The 19,655-nt window shown below is 30.0% G+C and overlaps 4 protein-coding genes and 2 long non-coding RNA genes across 9 annotated transcripts; 3 read left to right on the top strand and 3 right to left on the bottom strand.

The window, feature by feature from the left end:
- Nucleotides 1-632: 632 nt before the first annotated feature.
- Nucleotides 633-1,440, bottom strand: LOC122515293. The gene is made up of 2 exons (XR_006303244.1): nt 1,258-1,440; nt 633-728 (listed from the first exon to the last, which is right to left on the bottom strand). It is a non-coding gene; the product is annotated as an uncharacterized LOC122515293 (long non-coding RNA).
- Nucleotides 746-2,169, top strand: LOC122515292 (general odorant-binding protein 56d-like). The gene is made up of 5 exons (XM_043632598.1): nt 746-856; nt 1,250-1,325; nt 1,454-1,545; nt 1,656-1,761; nt 1,929-2,169. Exons 1-5 carry the CDS (start codon nt 809-811, stop codon nt 2,006-2,008), a joined length of 402 nt encoding a protein of 133 aa, XP_043488533.1. The 5' UTR covers nt 746-808; the 3' UTR covers nt 2,009-2,169.
- A 427-nt stretch (nt 2,170-2,596) lies between these two features.
- LOC122515291 (signal recognition particle subunit SRP72) lies at nt 2,597-5,903 on the top strand. The gene is made up of 8 exons (XM_043632597.1): nt 2,597-2,835; nt 3,123-3,240; nt 3,328-3,583; nt 3,670-4,149; nt 4,221-4,583; nt 4,660-4,964; nt 5,043-5,255; nt 5,451-5,903. Exons 1-8 carry the CDS (start codon nt 2,736-2,738, stop codon nt 5,584-5,586), a joined length of 1,971 nt encoding a protein of 656 aa, XP_043488532.1. The 5' UTR covers nt 2,597-2,735; the 3' UTR covers nt 5,587-5,903.
- Nucleotides 5,904-6,285: 382 nt separating this feature from the next.
- On the bottom strand, nt 6,286-16,848 carry LOC122515290 (GATA zinc finger domain-containing protein 7). 4 transcript variants are annotated; one of them, XM_043632594.1, is made up of 8 exons: nt 14,681-16,848; nt 12,200-12,349; nt 10,085-10,248; nt 9,771-9,948; nt 8,560-9,637; nt 8,124-8,367; nt 7,796-8,032; nt 6,286-7,596 (listed from the first exon to the last, which is right to left on the bottom strand). In XM_043632594.1, exons 1-8 carry the CDS (start codon nt 14,758-14,760, stop codon nt 7,532-7,534), a joined length of 2,196 nt encoding a protein of 731 aa, XP_043488529.1. In that variant the 5' UTR covers nt 14,761-16,848; the 3' UTR covers nt 6,286-7,531. The 4 variants fall into 4 exon arrangements, with proteins under 4 accessions (XP_043488529.1, XP_043488528.1, XP_043488531.1 ...); XM_043632593.1 differs by having other exon boundaries at nt 8,560-9,643; nt 14,681-16,847; XM_043632596.1 differs by lacking the exon at nt 14,681-16,848 and adding an exon at nt 12,729-13,038 and having other exon boundaries at nt 8,560-9,643.
- LOC122515295 lies at nt 11,222-12,173 on the top strand. The gene is made up of 2 exons (XR_006303245.1): nt 11,222-11,929; nt 12,096-12,173. It is a non-coding gene; the product is annotated as an uncharacterized LOC122515295 (long non-coding RNA).
- Nucleotides 16,849-16,913: 65 nt separating the features above from the next.
- Nucleotides 16,914-18,537, bottom strand: LOC122515289 (polycomb group RING finger protein 3). Its single transcript, XM_043632592.1, has 5 exons — nt 18,282-18,537; nt 17,787-18,084; nt 17,538-17,683; nt 17,320-17,463; nt 16,914-17,101 (listed from the first exon to the last, which is right to left on the bottom strand). Exons 2-5 carry the CDS (start codon nt 18,061-18,063, stop codon nt 16,976-16,978), a joined length of 693 nt encoding a protein of 230 aa, XP_043488527.1. The 5' UTR covers nt 18,064-18,084; nt 18,282-18,537; the 3' UTR covers nt 16,914-16,975.
- Between the last annotated feature and the right edge of the window lie 1,118 nt (nt 18,538-19,655).

The raw sequence follows: 19,655 nt of genomic DNA, 5'->3' as shown, positions 1-19,655 counted from the left end.
AAAATTGATATCAAAGTCCATCGATAATGACAATTATTTATACAATTATGTTCCAATTAAATACATTGAATTATTCTACTTGTGTTTTAAATAAAAATTTTCAATAATAACTGTTCAGTTATATAATAAGAATTTGGAAAGAAAGCAATATTAAAAAAGACCCTAATCATATTCGGACTTTGATCAGTTGCTTTCAAGGTAAGAACCAGTTTCGTACCAATAATTCATTCGATCGACATATTTATAGATTCAAAATATAATTTTAATGCCTTCAGATATCGTTGATTCTTCTTTCTATAAATTTTAAAAATGTATTTTTTATTTTACACCAATTAAAATTCTTTTGTGACTTTTGTTACATCATAAACAATCTTGTTATTAAATTAATAATTCAATTATAAAAAAGATGGTTCTCCATTTAAAAACTTAAATTGCTGTGCGTATTTTGTTCGAAACTAGCAATGAATAATAATAAAAATTATTGTGTGCATTATATGTACAAATGATGTAAGTGTAGGTATAGTTAATTTTTTGGAAGAGAATAAAATATTCGACGATAATTCATAGGATACGTAAGCAAAATTAAAGTTTTCTTTTTCTTTTTCTTCTTCTTCTCCTTCTTCTTCTTCTTCTTTGTTTCTTCAATCAAATACATCCCCCCATTAAAAGACTATAAGAAGACAGCAGCAGTCATTTGATGATTATACAATTTACGATCGAGCTGTTTACTATAAAAAGAGAAGAGAAGATTCAAGGATCGTTCAGTAAACTTCAGACCTCGATCTCGAGAAAAGTATCATCTATCAATATGAAAATCATCGTTGCTTTCACAATTGCTTTCTTCGTCGGTGCATTGGTAAGATATATATATATATATATATATATAAAATTTCATTATTTTTATATTATTTATATATAAGATCATTCAGAATGCAATAATTTGAAATAATAACGTGAAAAAATATACAAATATTTTTGAAAACTGTAAAAAACGTTTCGACGTTTTTATTAAATGTATAAGACGACCATTTTGAATATTCCTTCTAAAATACATTTGTCTATTAGTTTTATCAATTTAGTACTTTAAAAAAAAACTAAAATTAATTTAATATTTAAAAGACAAATAATACTTTACAAAGTTTTAAGTTCTGGAAATGATTGTAAGTTATTTTGAAGCATCCTGTATTGTTAAAGGCGAGACCAACTTTGATAACATAAATCAGATTATGAGAATATTTTTTAATATTAGGCACTCACCGATGAACAAAAGGCCAAACTTAAGGAATACAAGGATTCTTGTATAGCCGAAACTGGTGTCGATGCTGGTAATTATAAAATATTTTATATTTGTTTAGACGAAACTAACTTCGTCGCAAATCCAAATATCAATCGCTTCATTTTCCTTTGAACTTCTGTAAAATACAATGCAATTTTATTATGTTTGTTTTTTAAGCAATCGTGGAAAATGCAAAGAACGGAAACATCGCTGAAAATGATGAAAAATTATCCTGCTTCGCTGCTTGCTTTTTAAAGAAAATGGGCATTGTGAGTATTCCAGCGAATTGAAAAAACAAAACACGAAATTGATTTTCTTTTATATTTATGAATCGTTAATAAAATTTCTATTTCTTTTGTTTTTTGTTGTTTTCCAATAGCTAAGTCCGGAAGGAAATCTTAACGAAGAAGTTTTGTATGCCAAATTACCGAACAGTATTCCCAAAGAAAAAGCTGACGAAGTTTTCCAGAAATGTAAAAGCCTTGGTTAGTATTATATTTATAATCTACTTATTAAAATTATCTTTAATAATTAACGCTGTTGACTTTATTCAACCGTAATCAGTGAAAGATATTTTATTTACGTTCATAAATTTTTCTTTTTTGCGGTCATTGATATGAACCAATGGAATAACGTTATCAATATGTTTCAGGTGGCGCTAATGTCTGCGAAAAAGGAGGTAATCTGATGAAATGTTTTTTAGAAAATAAAAAATTCATCATATTGAATTAAATATATTGTAATTAAATATTGTAATTAAAATAATCAATATTTTATTCATACTTTTGTGATATATATATAAAAGTGAATAATTCATTGTAAATTGATAATTACAACACAAGCAAATACCTTCCAATTGTTTTTCAAATAAAGTACAATATTTTATCACAAAACATAAGTTTATTCCTATTTTTAAAAACTCTTTTCTTATGAAATCTCCTCCTTTATAATCAAGCATTGAACTCGTGTATCTAAATAAAAAAAACAATATTCACATGTAAAAAGAAATCCCCATTGAAAGTACACGCATGCATGCGTGCATATATAGAGTGTCCTAATTATTTTTGTTATAATTTTTTAATAAAATATTTATGAGTTCACGTTTGTATAACATTTTGAATTTATTTTTACTCGTTGAATATGTTGATAAAAATATGCTGAACAAAATTGGTACACCTTATATAATCAAATTCAATAGCAATATGTCACTTGCAGTATGACATATGAAATCAATTTATGTTAAGTGCATAGGTGTATATATATGTTTACTTATTAATAAATATAGACCAATCTATGCAAACATATGTATAATTGTTTTTGCATATATATAAATTATTTAAACTATTATTGAAGTATTGAGAATGATTGAAAATCGTATGAAAACTATATTTGAATACCTTGTACTATCCAATCCAATCCATTGTAAGTTCCACGTTGTCGCATTTGTCAGTTGGACAATATGAGTTCGAAAGAAAGTAATATTTCAGCGTTGTACGCGGAATTAAATAAATTAGGACAAAATGGGGAATATGAAAGAGCATTAAAAACAGCTAATAGAAGTACGTATTATTCAAACTATAAGATGTCTCTTTAATTATACTAATCTAATGTTTAAATGCCACAACGTTTGGTTACTATATCACTTTTAACCTATATTTTTTTAAAAAACACACTTATGTTACACGTGTTAGTATTAATTAATTATTAAACAATGTAAGAAATACTGTATTCAATTGTTTATTATCCAAGTTAAAAAAACTATAAAAAAAATTCCTAACCTATATGCGTAATTTTCTATTTTTTCTGTTTTTTATTTAAATAAATTTATTCATCCTTTTTATTTTAGTTTTAGGTATTTCTCAAGATGAGGAAGCTGCGTTCCACTGTAAAGTCATCTGTTATATCCAGTTATCCAAGTTTAATGAAGGATTGCAGTTAATAACAAAAAATCAAAAGTTGGCAATGTATGAATAAGTCATTTAAATTCTACTTACAATACAATATTTTTATTTCTATAGACATTCTAACTCTTTATTTCTTTCTTTTTTCAGAAATCTTGACTTTGAGAAAGCTTATTGTCTGTATCGTTTAAATCAGGTAGCTGAGGCATTGAAGGTTGTCGAAAATATACAGAATCCCTCGTTAAAAGTAAAAGAATTGAAAGCACAAATATTGTATCGATTGGAAAAATATGAGGAATGTTTCGCGATTTACAGAGACATTATTAAAAATTCTGATGATGAATACGAAGACGAGAGAGAAACTAATTTGGCTGCAGTTCTTGTTAATCTTACAATTGAAAATTCAGTGAGGATTATGAATGTTACTTATAACATTATTCCATTAATTTCCATTATTTAAATCATCTAATCTTATTTCATATAATTTTTTAGTCTACAGAAATGTTATCATTACAAAAGGATACCTATGAGTTGACCTACAATGCAGCTTGTCAATTGATTGCTTTAGGAAGTTCGATCGATAAGAGTATGTTAGTGGAAGCTGAGAAGAAATTGAAAACTGCTGAGAAAATGTGTAAAGAAGGTTTAGAAGAAGATGGAGCTGGGGAAGAAGAAATAGAAAACGAACTTGGTATCATCAGAGTACAACTCGGTTGTTGTTTGCAACTTCAAGGACGTGAAAAAGAAGCACAAGCTTTATACACGGCTGCTTTGAAATCCAAGCCCGATGACATAGCACTTGTTGCAGTGGCAAGCAATAATCTTGTTTGTTTGAACAAAGATCAAAATGTTTTTGATAGTAAGAAGAGAATGAAGAGTGCGACGCATGAAAGTTTGGAACATAAGTTGACTTCAAAGCAAAGAAGAACTATTGCATATAATCAATGTTTATTAGCTTTATATACGGATCAGGTAAGAATGATTGAAAAATTATACTTCAATTATGGTTTTGTATATTATAAATTAATTTTTGTTTTATATAGGGCGAACAATGTCAACAATTGTGTAATAAACTTGCTAAGGATTATCCAGCATTGGCAGCAGATGCAATGCTTGTCAAAGCTATTCAATTTAGCAAGGATGGTAAAGCTCAGGAAGCAGCTAAATTGTTATTGGAATACGCGACTGCTGAAAAGGAATTGCAAATGAAATTAGTCGCTGTACAACTTCTTTTAAGTCATTGTGAAAGAAAAGAGGCGATTAATATACTCGAAAATTTGTCGGAATCTGACAAATCGTTGCCTGGTATAGTCAGTGCACTTGTTACGCTTCATATGGCAGACAATAATAGAGATAGAGCATCGGCTGCATTGAAGAATGCAGTAAATTATTACAAAAAACATAAGGTATAAGATTAGAGTATAAAAGACTTAAAATAATTTAAACGTAATGTACGAGATAAATAAATTATTTTAATTTTAGGATACTACAACGAATTTAGGTGAATTATGGCGACAAGCTGCCGACTTTTATCTACGTGGTGGAGAAATTCAAGTTGCTGCTGACATATTACAAGAATTAGTAGATGCCTCTCCATCAGATACAAAAACTTTGGCACAATTAGTAGTAGCTTATGTACAATTTTGTCCAACTAAAGCTAATCTTTTGTACAAAAGGCTACCACCTTTGCACGATCTTGCAGAGACTACGGATGTTGATGCTTTAGAAAGTAGCAATTGGATTATTGGTACAAAAGTTGTACGAAAGAAAATAGAACCTTCGCCAGGGTTTGTAATATTTTTATTATATATTTATTTCTATGAAATTTTGATTTACTTATATATGCATTTATTTTGCATTTTTAGTAAACCAGTAGTAGATCAGACATTGAAGAAACGTAAAATTCGTAAACGTAAAGGAAAATTACCTAAGAATTATGATCCTAATGTTCCTCCCGATCCTGAAAGATGGTTACCAAGGCATGAGCGTAGTGGTTTTAGAAAGAAACGAGATAGAAGAAATCGAGATGTTACGATGAAGGGTACACAAGGTGCAGCAACTGGTGCAAGCGATCTATAGTACGTAAACAACATTTATAATAAGAAATAAGAAATGTTTTAATATTGGATAAGCCAATAAGTAACATTCATAAAAGTATGCTTATTTATATTTCCATTCCAGTGGCATAAATTTCCTTGATTTTTAATACAAAACAAAATAATTATAAGTATCAATGTGTTTAATATTTAATATATTTGTTTTAAAACTTCCAGTGATATTACAAAAATGCCAACCAATGCGAAACCTTCACCGAATCCTCGTCACAATACTGCCGTGGAAGTTTCTGGACCACGTCAACAACAGCGTAAGGTTCAGCAAAAGAAAAAGAAGAAAGGTGGTAAATGGTAAATGAAATACCAAAAATTCAACCATTTTACATAAAATATGCAATAGGAGGCAGAGAGAAAACGAGAGAAAGAAAGATAAAATGTAATAGAGATTTGTTATTTCATACAAATAACGCGTAAAGCAAAAAACAAACAAATTACGTCATGTAACATCATCGTGTTCATATGTCTAAACATTTTTTATATTATGCGTGAAGGATACAAAAAAAAAGAAAAGAAAAATGAAGAACCCATGTATTATCGATACGATACGTAAAATAATTTTATTCTAATAAATTCTTTCTGTTCGTCGAATGAGAACGACAGATTGAAACGTAACACGTATAGTAATAATTAATTAATAAATTAATTAATAATTAATAATAATAATAATAATAATATATTGGGGTAACATTTCCTTCATACATTGACTAGGATTTTGGTGGTTAATATATATATAACCCTTTGTTTTTTATTTGTAACAATTGTATATAAAAATACAATCTATTGTTGAGGTTCTTTTTTGAAAATCATCACCATTATCATTATCGTCGTTGTCGTCGTCGTCGTCTTCGTCGTTGTCATCGTTGTCGTTATAGTCATCGTCATTTTCTATTGCATGCATAAAACATTTTGGAAACAATGAGCGTCAGAATTTTCTCAACATTTTTTTTTCTATCTTCTTCTTATTTACACATAACAGGCATAAAGTAAAAAACAGTTTGCTCTCTAACGCAATATTAGTTTACAGATATTATACACAACATATTATTATAATAATAACAGATCATTATTATAATGCCCACGATTATTCGATGAATAAGTTTTATTTTTATTTTTTCTTTTGAACAATTTTTTCTTATTTTTCATCCCTTCTTTCTTTAAATTATATAACTTTTGAAAAAGGACATCTCTTTTGCATATACATATATATATGTATACAGGGGTGTTCTGTAACTAATTGTACGAGCGAGCAGGGGATGATTTTACACGAAAAACTAAGTAAAGAATTTTTGCTTATTCTACAGCAGGGTTGCATTTGCGTATTCTACATTTTCTACTTAGTTTTTCTTTTAAATGTAGAATCATCCCCTCCTCGCTTGAGCCATTGGTTACAGGACACCCTGTGTATATAAGTTATTAATTAATATAATCCCCCATTAAGCACGCGGTAAACGACAAATCCTCGTTCAATAATATATCCTTAAAATTCTAATTTATTATTGTCTTCCATAAAATTGCACATAGCAAAAACTTATATATAACAATATGCAATTGTTCACAACGTTTTCGTAAACAGACTCGTCCTAATTGAATCTTAAAAATTACTCATTTTGGGGGCGGAGGGGGAATAAACCGGGGTTGTGTGGTGGTTACCGATTGAATGGGTGCTCGTGATTTTGGTCTTGGGCCTGCATCGTTAACAATCTTTTTTTTTCTTATATTTTTCTTTCACAAAAAATACGGTTATCTTTGTAAAAAAAAAAATAAACATAAAAGCATGCATTGAAACAGAAAATAAAAATAGAACACCGTACCCAAAACCACGTCTTTCCTTACCTTATGATATGTGTAAGAGTGGATAAATTAATTTTAGATTTTTTTCCTTTTTTTTTTGTACATATCCCATATTGATTAAAAAAAAAAAAAGAGAAAAAAATAGAACATGCACACACACACGCTTACATACACACATACATACACGAGAATCTTAAAATGCTTCTCATGCCACACTCATCTATTTAACGAATCGTTTGTTTCTTTTTCTTCTTTTTATCTTTTTTTTTTTTAATAATTATTCCCCTCAAATCAGTAGTAATCATTTCGATTCGAAAAGTACGCCTGTACTCTGTTTACGATTTAAAACATAGATGAGTAAGGCACAAATACGTAGAGGCAACGTAGGTCATACGATACGAGGTATATCTTATTTTTCTGCCAGTTCATTGGACCACTAATAGGTAATGCTACTTTTGAGGGATTATACCTTCCCAAGCATCTTCTCGTTGTTTATTGGCCAATCTTCTTTTCTCTGCAATATTTTAATAACTTCTTATTTCATTGGATAAAATATTGTCCATTTATAAATAGATATACAAGGCATTTAATATCTACTTGTAGAAACAGAGTTTTCAAGAAATAATAACAATTTGTAAAGTATGTAATTCATGAAATGAGAAGTTCATAATTGGAAATTTATTTTGGATCATCCTGTAGTATAATGTACGTACCTTTAGCTTCACGTAAAATGTTCTTTTCGTGTTCTCGTTCCTGTCTCGCTGTTGCTAATTTTACACCTAGAGCACCTGTAACCAACCTTCTCGCTAAAGCAGCGCAAGTTTCTGGACGACTTCTGTACGGTTGCAAGAACTCAGCACTCCTTCTTGCTTTTGTTTTACTTAAAGCTGTAGCTTCGCTAAGAGGTCTGGTTTTAACGAACGGATGTTCCGAAGCCAATACCTCAGCAGCTTTAATTAAACAAAAAAACATTTCAATATTATAACAGAGATAATAGTAAATTAGGGTAAATGTATTATTAAATATGTAAGTTGATCTTACCAATAAGAGGACTGCTAAAAACACCAAGACAGTGGGTGTCGTCGACCCACTTAAGTTCAAAGCCCCCAGTTTTGAACGGGCTAAAAACAGCTGCCAAGTCGCTCGTTTTGAAGTCCGATGGGAAATTATAGATCTCAACAACGTGACCAAATTCGTCGCTCGATAGTGATTCTATTTGTTTAGTGTAAATTTTATAATCGTTCTTTGGTTGTTCTATCACTACTTCGCCAACAGCCGATGTTAACTAAAACGAAAATGATAGCATCAAATTAAAGATAAGTTCAAATTCCAAGTCCAAAGTTCGGGATATTTCTGATACAAGCGTATCACATTTGAAAATTCGTATTTTGTTACATTACAAAATAATTCCAACTAGTATATTTTTATATTCATTAAAAATACAATAAGAGAAAGTGAATCCTATGTGTATAATTACCTCTTCAATCAAGGACGGATCTAAACAATCGCCATTATCGTCGAACAAACTATCCCAATCGCATTCGTCTCTGCTAATTTTGATCGGAGGCGACGGTGGTGGTGCCGGTTTGCTTTTTGGTCGTTCAACCTTTTTTGCTTTTTTTTCTGGCGGTGCCACGGTAACAACAGGAACTTCTTTTGCTTTTTTCGCGGGTTCTTTATTATTGGTAATAACGTCGGATATTATTAAAACATCGGAGGATACCATATTTCGTCTTACGGTATTATTGCTCTCGTTATTTTTCTTGACAGTGTTGTTACGACGATTCGACGATACATTATCTTTTGATTCGTCATCTTTTTTCTCACTCGACATATTGGGTTTGTCGTTCGAATCTGCAATAACAACAGGTTTTTCGGCAGGACAATGATTCGTCGCGTCGTTATTGTTTTTACTGTTAGGTTCTGAGGATTGAGCGTTCGATAAAAGTTCAGATTTGTCTTCTTGTAAGACTTCGATTACTTGTTGGATAGTACAAGTTTCGTCAATCAGTGTAGGTTCTTGCAAAGATGAAGAAACTAACGACGTATCACTTTGCAATCGTTCACCTTTCACTGATTCTATTTCTTCTTCCTCGTGCGTAGGATGATGATGACGATCGTCTGTTATTTTCGAGAGCGTTGACTGCTGTTCGTCGAGTTTCACTGGTTTTACTTGTTCTTCAGTATTTTCTACTTTTACGCTTGATGATTTCAGAGAGCTAACAGGTGAATGATCCCTGTTCAAACTTGAATTATTATGTTTGTTGGTATTTAATGATGTTGAACATTCGGATTCCCTGTTTAATTTTGACGACGACGATGATAATGACGATGACGATGATGATGATGACGACGACGATGATGATGATATAATATCTTGTTCTTCGCTAATGGCGTTATTCGACGCTGTTACCGCTGTTGTGATTGTTAATCTTACAGGATCTTGTAAGATAACGTTGTCTTCGTGAGAACGACGTGTATTATTAACTTCTATTTCTGCACCACTTCTTCTATGCCTTGGTACATAAACTGCACGATCTGGTCTTCTTTGACGACTATTTCTTAAACAATACATTAATGATTAGAATGATATGTTTTTGCTAATAAAATAAATACAAGTAAAATAATTGTACATAAAGCCCGTAATAAGATAACTGTTAAAAAACAACTTACAAGAAAAACGCTTACCTCGCGTTAGAAAAAGAAGATGTGGAAGGGAGTACCGTAAGGTCGTTATCGTTACTACTACTATCCTCTGTTTTAACATGAGTCGAAGTTTCTCGATGTTGCGAACGGAGCTCGTTATTTCTTGCCCTTCTTGCTGGAGGTGGTACGTAGATTTCTACCGCAGGTGCAACGGACTTTGCTGTAACAAGAGAAAGGTATACACATACCATATATACACTATAAACCGTAACCGAGTTAGGATAGGTAAAAGTAATTAGAACAAAATATAAAATATCAAAATATCAAAAAAACTTGAACGATTCTAAAATGCTTACAATTTGAAACGATCCTTGGATCAGCGTGCCTTTGTTGCTGTTGCTGTGAGCGAATACGTTCCGGTGATTTCGACGACGATTGTCGTCGTTCTATAACACCCATTTCACAGGACAACGTTTTAGAAGGACTTTCCTTTTGTTCCCCACCATTCGATCCTGGCTCCCTTTACAAAAACACAAAGATACATTTCTTATAGTAATTTCTGTGAAAAATTATTAACAATAAATGCAAAGATAAAATTTGATATGATTAAGCAACAACTCTAATTGTAAATTCTTATAAATTTTGTAAGAAATGAAAAGAAGAAAAATGAAACTGGAAGAACTACGCGTATACATATAGATTGTATAAAAAGAGGCCGTATATGTATATATTTCTACACACTATATATGTACGCGAGAACGTATTTACGACCTTGAGTGAAGAGAGCCGGTCAGTTTCACTTTCGTTTGACGTGCCTCCTCCATTACTGGGGATTTCACGTACGTTTTAGTCTTTCATAATCGTCTTGAGAAAGTCTGATATATTGACTACTCGTTTTAAACAATCAGAGTTTCTGAAAACTGACCGTCTATCTTTAAAACTCTTTGCGATACTATAATAACACGAGTCCATTTTTCATGTTTTATATTGCTGAAAGAATTCAAGAACAAACGAAAACAACATTACCTTCTCCCAATAAATGTTGACTGGTTTTATTATATTGTATTATATTAGACCGGTTGTACCACTCAACAATTATATCATTTGAAATATTTCTTCTTATTTTTCTACACGCATGGAAAATATTTTTAGAAAAAAGTTTCACTCTATTTCAAAGCCCACACCGGACGATGGGAAGAATTTTTCAATGTCGTATTTTTAAAAAAAGATTTTAAGGTCATCGATATTTTTTTTACTCGAGTTTTTTTTCTTTTTTTACACGAATTTATTTCTTCTACCATTTCGAATAGAAAAATTTCATAATAGAATGTTGACAAACGATTAGTTGACAAGATATTTCGAACAAAAGTTTTGATATTGAATGCAATTGTAATAAGTTATTTTGTTTTTTTAAATTAGAAATTAGAAAAAAATGTTAGAGGAAGCAGATAAGTGATTAAAAATGAATTACATATTCATGGTCATGTTTTTTTCATAAGTGCAATAATGCATGATGCATGTGCACTAATAGTGTAATCTAGGCAGTTGTAGATTTTCAAATGTAGCTCAATATGACTAAAATATTGGACAATCTTGTGCCAAAGGATTAATTACAAGTGAAAAACCTGTAATAAATATATGAATATATAAAAAATCATGTTTATCATATAAACAGAGAAATATTTGAAACCCTATCGATGATGAGAACCCACGTATGGAAAGATTTCTTTTTGTTCCGTTAGAAAATACGTAACATCAATCGTTAAGCTTGTAACGAAAGTGAAAAGAGACCGTGTATGTGTAAATGTGTGTCACAGTCAATGATCGTATCACGTCTGATGTTACAAAGAAAGAGACATCAAAATATATACCCAATAGAATACAAAGAGAGTATGTGTATATACACTGTATTTCTTAAATATACATTAAAAACACTTGAAGGGATAAATCTGCACAGTAAACGAAATAAAAAGATGCCATACGAACAGATGTCCGATATACATCAGTTTTCGAGTAATGGATGATCAAAGAAAATGTTCCAAGTGTATGTTTCTTGACTCAACCATTCTTAGAAATGTATTCAAATATTCTACAATCTGGAATTCCACGTTCCGGGAAGTTTTCTTGAGTATAATCTACGTGCTTTCAGTTCAATCCTGTATGCAGAACTATACGTGAAGTGCATGGCTGGTCATTTCCGCGTAAGTGTACAGAAGTATTTTGTCGAATTCAGAACATTACTGAACGTTTTACAGCAGCTTGCACTGAGATAAGAAGCGGGTACTTCGAAATCTTGAATGATCCATAAATTAGAAACCTGTGATACATTGGACATATATTCATATAATAGTTTTTATTTGTTTACAGTGTGCAGATACATCCTTTTGAAGTACTGACGTTTACGAAACAACCTGTATACAAAAAGATTAAGTTAGATAATTCCGAGAAAAGAAAAACGGACTTCTGTCTACCTGATCACGTCGGTCTTGTAGCAGACGACGGTACGTCTGTCGAGCCCTTGGCCAATGGAGAAGGTGCGCAGGAAATCGGCAAAACGATCCTGCACTAGCTGATGTATGAGATATCGTTGATAGCTGTTTACAGGAGGAAACACGAGGACCCTGCAAAAGCGAAAGGGATCGTACTGATCCGAGAGAAGAAAAAGCGAGAGCTGATAGATCAAATTAATTAAAAATAAAGTTGGGTATATACTTCCAACGTCGACCTCTAACTGATTACTGATGTATATCGATATATACTGATTTTAGTGCCCCGTTGGTGCTGAACACTGCGCAACCATGCGCAGCTATATAAGGTAGAATACTCGAGAGGGACCTCGAGGAGTAGGAGAGGTTAACTCATGGCTTTTACGTAATATGTCAGGGGTGAGCAACTTCTTTGATAAGAGTTTCGGATTTCTTTTTTTAAATTTACATTGTAATCCTGTCCAGAATTCACAAATTTTTAATACAACAATATTATAAAAATGATTATTCAAACCTAATATTGTGTTGGGAGCCACAGTTTGTCGTCCACTATTGTAATATGTATTCTGCACACTTTCTCCTCCTTCTTTTATCTCTTTCTTTCTCTTAAATGATTTATGCAGGATGTATCAAATATATGCATACAGTAATATTATACTGCAAGTCCCCATAAGTGGAATGTTAAACAATGAAGTGCAATAGAAAATGTTACTTCGTTCGTTGCGCACAAGGTTTACTGCGCAGATGGTTAAATATGAAATCGAATTTACAAACTTTTTAAATACATATAGGATTAGGTTGCAATATAAAAATAAAATTATAAACTGCACTATAATACATTGAAATAATAAAATCAAGTTTTCAATTGTTAAAAGTTACATTACATTAATCAATTTCGAATTGTTTTAATCTTAAAGTAGCATATTTCAGCGGGAAAATATGCATGCATGTTTTCTTTTATCGAGAAAATTGTTTGCGCACGCGCATAATGTGCAAGTGGTTGCACCTTTTAATAATTTTTATATTTTTATTGTTCTTGTATTTCTTATCATTTCTTAAAGTTCGTTCTAAATATTATGCCACACCCCTTGTCTACCTACATAAGCCATTCTTATCTAACATCAGATATGACACAATACTACAAACATTTTTGATTCCTATTGAGACATCGCGTTTCGAAAAAACAACGCTATGAATCACATCGATATAAAATTCGATTGCGCTTACATTGACAATGTATGAGAATGTAAACATGTTTTTTTTCTTTTTCTTCATCTTTTTTACTTCCACAAGAGATTAACGAGAAAGTAGTTATGTAGTAGAATATATAAGTATATGTGAGAAAGGTATGGACTTTCTTTTATTATATATAGACACGTTAATTATCATATCACTGTCTGATTATTTGTGCTAATAATTTTGAAAATATATGTGAAAAGATGGAAACAAATGTATTTTATTATATAAATAATTATTACCAAGAGAGTGAAAGCAGTGAATAAAAACTTATTTTATCATTGACTTCATTAGATAATCTAAAATAAAATCAATTGTTTCCCATTTTTGGATTTAATCCAAGTTCATAATTATCATCACAATTATTGATGATAACTGTGTATATAAGGTATAGTATGTGTATTTAAATCTAATGTTTCTGATTGGTCGAGAATAACGAATATTAACAGAATTCTAATAGCAGTTAAGAAGAAACAATGCTATCGTTTCTCGAAGGAACCTAAGATATTTATATAAAAGCTATACTTGGCCTAGGAGAGTGGAGTCAATAGACTGATCATCAGAGAAGAGGGGTTGGAAGGATGGGTGGGAGTGTGGGGTGGAAGGACAGTGAAAAGAAACTCCTTCCTCAAAATAAAACTCCTTGCATTCATCGTGGTCAAAACTTTTATCAATCTAATTGTAAGTTATTTTTGAAGTTTAGTGTATTAAATGCAATCGTTGGTCGAAAAGTATTTGACGATTCTGAAAAAAATTGTGCAACAATCGTTTGTAGTGTATTATATTACGCACACACACACATATATATATATATAATATATTTAAATACATGTATGTATTTATGTTGAATGTTTTAAATATGTAATACATTGTTGTTCAAAAACGTTATGAACTTTATAATAACAATATTAATCGAATTGGTTGCTTAAAATGTTCGTGCTAATTGTGAACAAAATTATATGAATTTAATGAAAATACTTAATTGAATATATATTTATACATATATACGATCTTTTCGGGTAATCTAATATATATATATATATGTATGAGTGATGTACAGAAAGTTCGTTCGCCATAATAAGAGGTTCGATTGCATGACCGTTACGTTAGACGGAAGGACGCGCGCGCGTGCAAGAATGAATTCCTCCCATTCCTCAAATAATTCATATAATTACCTCGACTTATTTAACAATTCTGTATTAACAGAGATTACGAATAACTATAGCATACCTTTTTTTTCTATTGTCTTTCAAAAAGAGAGTCACGTCGTACTCCACATCTTCGGCAAAAAGGCTACCTTGCAGGCTCATTTATCAAAACGGTTTAGTCGCTTTAACGACGGCACAACAACACATAAAACTACACCACAACAATTTTCTTTTATCGAGTCGGAGGTACATCGAGATAAGTCTTAAGTCGCGTACGCGATCTTCCAGTACATATATAATGTACACTATTTTACTATACACTCGGCGGGACCAGATTCATGAGAAAAAGTGTGAAAGATTATCTTTTTTTCCTATTCTTTTTTTACGTTTATATTCGTTATTGAGACGAGTGCGCTTCTGTCGCTATCCGTTGCTTGCACCATCTGACGGAGAAATGTTTGCGATACCCAAACGAAAATGTGGTTGCTAGTAGGGGAACTGCTCGATGATTGGTCAGTTTAAGAGCTTATTAAAGTAGAGTTATAATTGGTTCAATATATCAACGCGCGAATGGCGGTAATTTTTAAATTTTACAATATGTTTACATGATCTTACATTAGATTTTGGTGCGTGATGTGATTTTTTAAAAATTAGAAACAGTTTTCTGTTTTTTCCCTTTATTCTACCAACAACGGATGTTGAAAATATATCAGCGATCATTGGTACAGTACTGTACAAAACATATTTATTTAATAATTTATAGATATACACACACAGTGTACAATATACAAGCCCCTAACGCTTTTAAGCGCAGCTGCTGCTACTTTGCAAAATACACTTCTCAACATTCTAATACTTATATATACAATCACACGTTTTAGTATTTTTTCTTTTTTTTAAATCTTTTTCTTCATTTCTTTCTTAATATCGTTTCATAAAAATGATTTGATCTACTATGAGAGATAAGTCGATATTAACACGATATTTCACTCGACAAAGTTATCTTTTTTTTTTGAAAATATTTAGTTCCTCGATAAAATTATTATTGTAAGTTTTATTTTTATGTCGAGGGAAATATGTGTTTAATCCGACAATATGTGCATTGCATAAAGCATAATAGAAAGTTAACAGGACCTAGACGCATATTAGATCCTAATTTGTATACTTTTGTTTGCTTCATACAAAGCTGCATCTATGCGCGCAATGTATATAGAATTTTGTCAAAAATATTTTATTTACAGTCAGAATATTTTATTTGTAGTGTTGTGTGTGTGTGTGTGTGTGTGAAAGAGTTGGATCTATGTGAAAATTATAGTCAAATGAAACTCTATTAATTACACGTAGAAAGATTAATGACAGTCATCGTAAGATATAAGATAGTATTTGTAAAAGCGAGAAAGAGACTGTCTACGATAATATTGTTGTGTTTTCAAATAAAAATGTCAAATTATGATTTGATGCGTGAAAGTGGTAGGCTCGGGTGATAACTATAATAGAACGATAAATATACAAACGAAAAATAAAATATAATAAAAAAAAGCTTAAACTTAATAATTTAACAAAATAAATAATCGCAGTAGAAAGAAGAATATAAACATAAATGACGAATGTTTAAGATTAAATTACAAACAACCTCAGTCCATAAGAAAATATAAAATCACATGATGCTAATGAAATTTTTCAATTAATGTAGCGATCATTTTTACTTTTTATATTACCCTAAGTTCTAATTAAATGTCACGCAACAATGTCGTTGATCAATTGACCAATTGACCAATTACAAACAACAGGTAAAATACATTGTACCAATAATGTATAATTTTGTGGAGTTATTGATTTTTAAAGTTTATAAAGAAACTTATTTTATGTGTTTAAATAATACTTGCAGTATATGAACAATTGTTATTGCGTTACATCTAATAAGAATGTAGGGTTGTATCAGTTTTAATATAAATACGCTTTGTCGAAACGTTGATATTCTCAATTACGTTAAAATTATAAACGTAAAAACTAATTCGAGATACATCTAATAGAAAAATTAAATATAAGACATAATATTGACAAATGCAATCGGTATTCATTGAATAGAGATCTTAAAACGATAAAGAATTGTACCATTATCGTTGAGCATCAACATAGTTTAACTATAAGTAAGATTGTCTGCGAAGAACACAATCCATAAATATTGCAATGAATGATGCATCAACGAATTGATAAAACAATATATATAAATATATATATATATATATAATTATATATATATAATATATATATATATAATATATATATATATAATTGATATATATATAATAATATATATATATATAATTGATTCATAACGAATTTTTCGTAACTTTTCTATATAAAAAACATAGTTTTAAATATCTATTCGTGGTCGATATTGTAATCTTAAGGGTGGGTCCCGGAACCTCCATCTTGTCACATATACAAACTTTAAAGTATGATCCTTACCTAATAATTCATCATTGCACAAAATATCAATCTGCGAAGAAAAAAGAAAAGAATAAATTAATACATGATTAAATGGAGAAACAATTAATTAACCCCTTGCACTGTGAGTTAACACGCTGAGTTTCCTGCTATATTTCATGCTTCTTATGTTTGGACGATAAGATTCCCTACAAGTTGTTGCATAACAATCTACATGTTTTTATAATGCAAGGGGTTGATTTATTAAATATGTACAAAATGTATACATACGTCTCTGTATTTCTCCATGCCACTAAGAACCTTTTTGGCAATAAATTTTTTAAGGTGTGTAATTGTAGCCTGTGCGGAACATCTGATGAATCTTCGTTTTAATGTCTTCAAACTAGCATTTATACATTCCAGGCATACGTTTACCTTTAATATTATATAAATATTATAATATATAATTATTATACTTTCTTTTAATAATAATACTAATAACAACATACCTGTTCATCAGCTCTGTGATAATCTGATTCTGCATGGGCATCCGCAGTTGCTTTTTCTTCTTCCACTTCAGCAGCATTTGGTAGAATATCCTTTGGACAGGGTAAACCTCTTGCTCTATAAAATTCTCTTTCTCTTTTGATTTCATCTATAAATATAAATATTATAATAAGTACATTAATGTATGCATTTATACTATTTGATAATTAAGTTAGTTCATGCCATCTCTAGATTTTGTTACTTTTACTTACTTTCTTGGAGATCTGGAACTAATTTATAAACAATATCTTGCATAGTTCTGTCGAAACTGATGTATTGTAGTGGATGTGATTGATGTATTACTATTTGACATGTCGGACAGGTATGTTTTTCTTCCAAGTGTTTGACCAAACAACTCTTGCAAAATGTGTGTAAACATTCGGTAACTGTAGTAGCATCTATTAAATAACCACGACATATTTTGCAAGTAATATGACTGTTCAAAGTTTTTAATTTTATTCTTCTTTCCATGGCACTGATAATCACCATTTACTAAGTCAATATTGTCACCTGTAATCAATGACAGTGAATAATATATATAAGTAATTTGTACTATGTCAAAATGATTTAATTATACGATTAATAATGTCAATCAAAATGTATTAAATACGATTCTTGAATGTAATTACGTGATAATAATAATTTTAAGTAATAGTACAGAAAGTATTGCATTATGAATTTAGAAAAATAGACTTTGATTTACTTACATTACTTGGAAGTATCTGAGAAGTTAACCTCAATTTTTAATTTATGAGGAACACTGGTTTAGTTTTCTTATTATTAAAACTCGTTAATATTAAATCACACCACTGATTGCATTATGTTTCTGTTAAAAGAAAATTGTACTTTATAGATTAAAACTAAAAATTCTAATGAAAATCGGGTTAAAAACAACTTAGTATGAATGTGGCAGATGACAACAAAACGAATCGACACAAGCGCCACTCTCGAGTCTGCGCATACGATTTTTCTCGATAACACGCGGTTATTGCATACGACAAAAGAAATTAAAAAGTAATCAAAATAACATTACTTAAATTATCCAATTATTAATTAATTACAGATATTGTATAGGACATTAATTGTGAAATACTTATTAATATAATAATAAAATATTTAAATACACTGTATATATATAATTTAATATGATTAATAAATGTTTATACTCGAAGAATAAAATAATAAACTTTTTTTGTATTACGTTGTATCAGTTTGAATATCGCCATGTTTAATATGGCTGGCGCCAAACGTTAATGTGCAAAGTGTGTAGCGTATGGTGTTCCTCGTAAATCAATGCAGTTTTCTTAAATAATAGGTAATTGTTTCATTCCTTTTTTAATAATAATAAATTATTATGATAATATTGCATTAATACTATGATTAAATAAATAAATATAAGTCAAGAAAGAAATAAAGATGATAAAATGATCTACAACCTTGTCTGTGAATTTTTTAAAATTTCTTTCACAAATTCATTAATTTTCAATTAATATCTTACAGTAATTTATTGAATGCTCATTTTATGAAATATTTCAGTTTTGTACTTTGTTATTTAATCTAATGAATTAATTCTTTTATAGTAAATAGTATTAATTTTTTTAGGATCCTGAAAATAAAATTGAAAGCTGCATGAAGAGCCATCTAGCGCTTGTTATCCAGAAGTAGTAAGTGATCATCTCCAAAATGGTAATTTTTATTTGTTTTTTTTTATTTTTTTATCTTTTATTTTATTTTGAAAAAGATTTTATTCATATTATCATATTCACATTCTTCTTATATTAATTTATATATTGCATCGAGATCGAAATGTGTTAGGAATTACAAATTATATAAATACAATATGAAATTTTGTTCAAGTAAGTACTATACTAACTGTTAATCTAAACAATAATATAAAAATTCTTAAATTAAATCAATTTACATAAACGTACACGTCTAACTTTACAACGAAGGAATCAATAATTAAAATATTTCTAATTAAAAAGATTTAAGAAAAATTAGAATTTCAATTTTAATGAGAATTAATTGAACTGTTCCTTTGTCAAATTTCACTATCAATTCTTAACATTTTGGACAAACTA

This window comes from Polistes fuscatus, unplaced genomic scaffold (genome assembly GCF_010416935.1).
Source record: "Polistes fuscatus isolate 324 unplaced genomic scaffold, CU_Pfus_HIC Scaffold17, whole genome shotgun sequence".
NCBI classification, from domain to species: domain Eukaryota; kingdom Metazoa; phylum Arthropoda; class Insecta; order Hymenoptera; family Vespidae; genus Polistes; species Polistes fuscatus.
Note: the sequence above shows the minus strand (reverse complement) of the source record. Positions and strands in the feature narration are given on the sequence as shown.

Bases quoted from the DNA above. Each gene is read 5' to 3' on its own strand.
- LOC122515289 (XM_043632592.1), bottom strand. From the start codon at position 18,063: ATGGTGATTATCAGTGCCATGGAAAGAAGAATAAAATTAAAAACTTTG. The intron at 17,684-17,786 runs GTAAGTAAAAGT...TTATATTTATAG, and splicing joins AGTTCCAGATCTCCAAGAAA to ATGAAATCAAAAGAGAAAGA. The intron at 17,464-17,537 runs GTATGTTGTTAT...ATAATATTAAAG, and splicing joins ATCACAGAGCTGATGAACAG to GTAAACGTATGCCTGGAATG.
- LOC122515291 (XM_043632597.1), top strand. From the start codon at position 2,736: ATGAGTTCGAAAGAAAGTAATATTTCAGCGTTGTACGCGGAATTAAAT. The intron at 3,241-3,327 runs GTATGAATAAGT...TTCTTTTTTCAG, and splicing joins AAAAATCAAAAGTTGGCAAT to AAATCTTGACTTTGAGAAAG. The intron at 3,584-3,669 runs GTGAGGATTATG...ATAATTTTTTAG, and splicing joins ATCTTACAATTGAAAATTCA to TCTACAGAAATGTTATCATT.
- LOC122515290 (XM_043632593.1), bottom strand. From the start codon at position 14,760: ATGAGCCTGCAAGGTAGCCTTTTTGCCGAAGATGTGGAGTACGACGTG. The intron at 8,368-8,559 runs GTAATTATACAC...TTTTCGTTTTAG, and splicing joins ATCCGTCCTTGATTGAAGAG to TTAACATCGGCTGTTGGCGA. The intron at 8,033-8,123 runs GTAAGATCAACT...GTTTAATTAAAG, and splicing joins TTTTAGCAGTCCTCTTATTG to CTGCTGAGGTATTGGCTTCG.
- LOC122515292 (XM_043632598.1), top strand. From the start codon at position 809: ATGAAAATCATCGTTGCTTTCACAATTGCTTTCTTCGTCGGTGCATTG. The intron at 1,326-1,453 runs GTAATTATAAAA...TTGTTTTTTAAG, and splicing joins CGAAACTGGTGTCGATGCTG to CAATCGTGGAAAATGCAAAG. The intron at 1,546-1,655 runs GTGAGTATTCCA...GTTTTCCAATAG, and splicing joins TTTTAAAGAAAATGGGCATT to CTAAGTCCGGAAGGAAATCT.